Source organism: Priapulus caudatus, unplaced genomic scaffold (genome assembly GCF_000485595.1).
Source record: "Priapulus caudatus unplaced genomic scaffold, Priapulus_caudatus-5.0.1 Scaffold64, whole genome shotgun sequence".
NCBI lineage: Eukaryota > Metazoa > Priapulida > Priapulimorpha > Priapulimorphida > Priapulidae > Priapulus > Priapulus caudatus.
The window spans coordinates 138,844-140,342 of NW_014577125.1; the positions used below are offsets into that span (position 1 = coordinate 138,844).

The 1,499-nt window shown below is 49.5% G+C and overlaps 1 protein-coding gene across 1 annotated transcript in view; it reads left to right on the forward strand.

Annotated features, from left to right (window-relative positions):
- LOC106821214 (arginine-glutamic acid dipeptide repeats protein-like) overlaps positions 1-1,499 on the forward strand; it is a 57,218-nt gene that overhangs the window by 10,625 nt on the left and 45,094 nt on the right. Inside the window, exons 4-6 of the mRNA XM_014825923.1 lie at positions 45-201; positions 590-720; positions 1,117-1,216. Of these exons, the coding sequence (XP_014681409.1) occupies positions 45-201; positions 590-720; positions 1,117-1,216 (388 nt within the window). The remainder of the gene's footprint in view (positions 1-44; positions 202-589; positions 721-1,116; positions 1,217-1,499) is intronic.

Genomic DNA, 1,499 nt, shown 5'->3' on the forward strand with positions numbered 1-1,499 from the left:
TTTATTTTTATTTTTAGTTATTAACCGAGTCGTGATTTTTGCAGGGGAAAGTGCTTCGTCGTGCACTACAAAGACTTCTCAAAGGCAACCAAAGACTTCAGTCCAAAGAAAGACACGTTCTTCTACGTACTCACTTACAACCCGGAGACACGGCGACTAATGTCTCATATGGGAGAGATTCGAGTCGGTCCCAGCTACCAGGTACTGTATACGCGGTGGTTTAATTTTCGCGAATTTCGCGAATGCGTCCCTGACCGCAAAAACAGCAACACGCGAGTAATTAATACCGAATAATTCATAATTCACCGACTGCGAAATTAACCACTCGCGAAATTGTCCGTCAAGTCTGAATTAGCGAAAATATCCATACGCGAAAAATATGGCGTATTCAGTATCAGTTTCCACCAAGCTCCCGGCCAACTCTACCATCTAGGCTCTTATTTTACACATCTACGAAGGTCTTTTGTACGATGCATAAACTAAACGCGGTGTTCCATGATACCTACTTTCCGTTGCCATAGCAGACTAACAGCAGGAATGCAGCCAAGAATACACTAACTATACGTCTGTTTGTATTTTCTGCCACTAGGTGGAGTTACCCGAGTGCAGGCCGCAGACGAAGCCACGTGACATGCCAGAGGACTGTGAGGACCGGGAGGATCTGGTGTGGTCGCCGGGCATCACCGACGGCAACCTTATCATGTATCTGCGTGCGGCAAGGTATAGCATCCGTGCGACCTTCACATCTCCCTACCATGCCCTTGACCTGCTAAGGCAGGTTCCCCACCTCTTGCACTCCCACACCTTGCCTTTCTGTAGCTTTTCAGGGTTTGACTACCTACCCTCTTAACTCTTATATCCTCCTTCATTCTCCACCTCGCATATCCCACCTCTGTGTATCAATAGAATGGAATGATTCCCCTGTGAATCCGTCGAAAGCTTTTCTACTCGAGATTGTGGGGATGCTGCAATGTCATCAGCCATGTCTGACCGGAAATGCCGTTCATCAGTTGTGTTTCTGTCAGCGTTATTCAAAGGCTTCATGTCTTAACGACGACAGGTAAGCAGTGGATGCTAAGGTGATCGCGTGAGTAACTTGTGCGCATGTTTTTGCAGGAGCATGGCAGCGTTTGCCGGCATGTGTGATGGCGGGTCTACGAAAGATGGCTGCATCGCTGCCAGCAGAGACGAGACGACGATTCAGGCCATCAGTGTGGTGAGTACCACAGGGCACCGCAGCGCTCCTGTATTACTCGCTTCCACGTGTTTCCCGTAGATATTTCCGTTTCCCCGCGTTGAACAGCTCTTACACCATCTGCTATGATTCCCATCTCCCATCTCCCATCCCCACCCGGCTATCTCCATCCCCCATCTCCCATCTCCCATCTCGCATCTCCCATCCCCAATCTCCCATCTCCCATCTCCCATCTTCCATCCCCAATCTCCCATCTCCCATCTCCCATCTTCCATCCCCCACCTGCTATCTCCATCCCCCATCT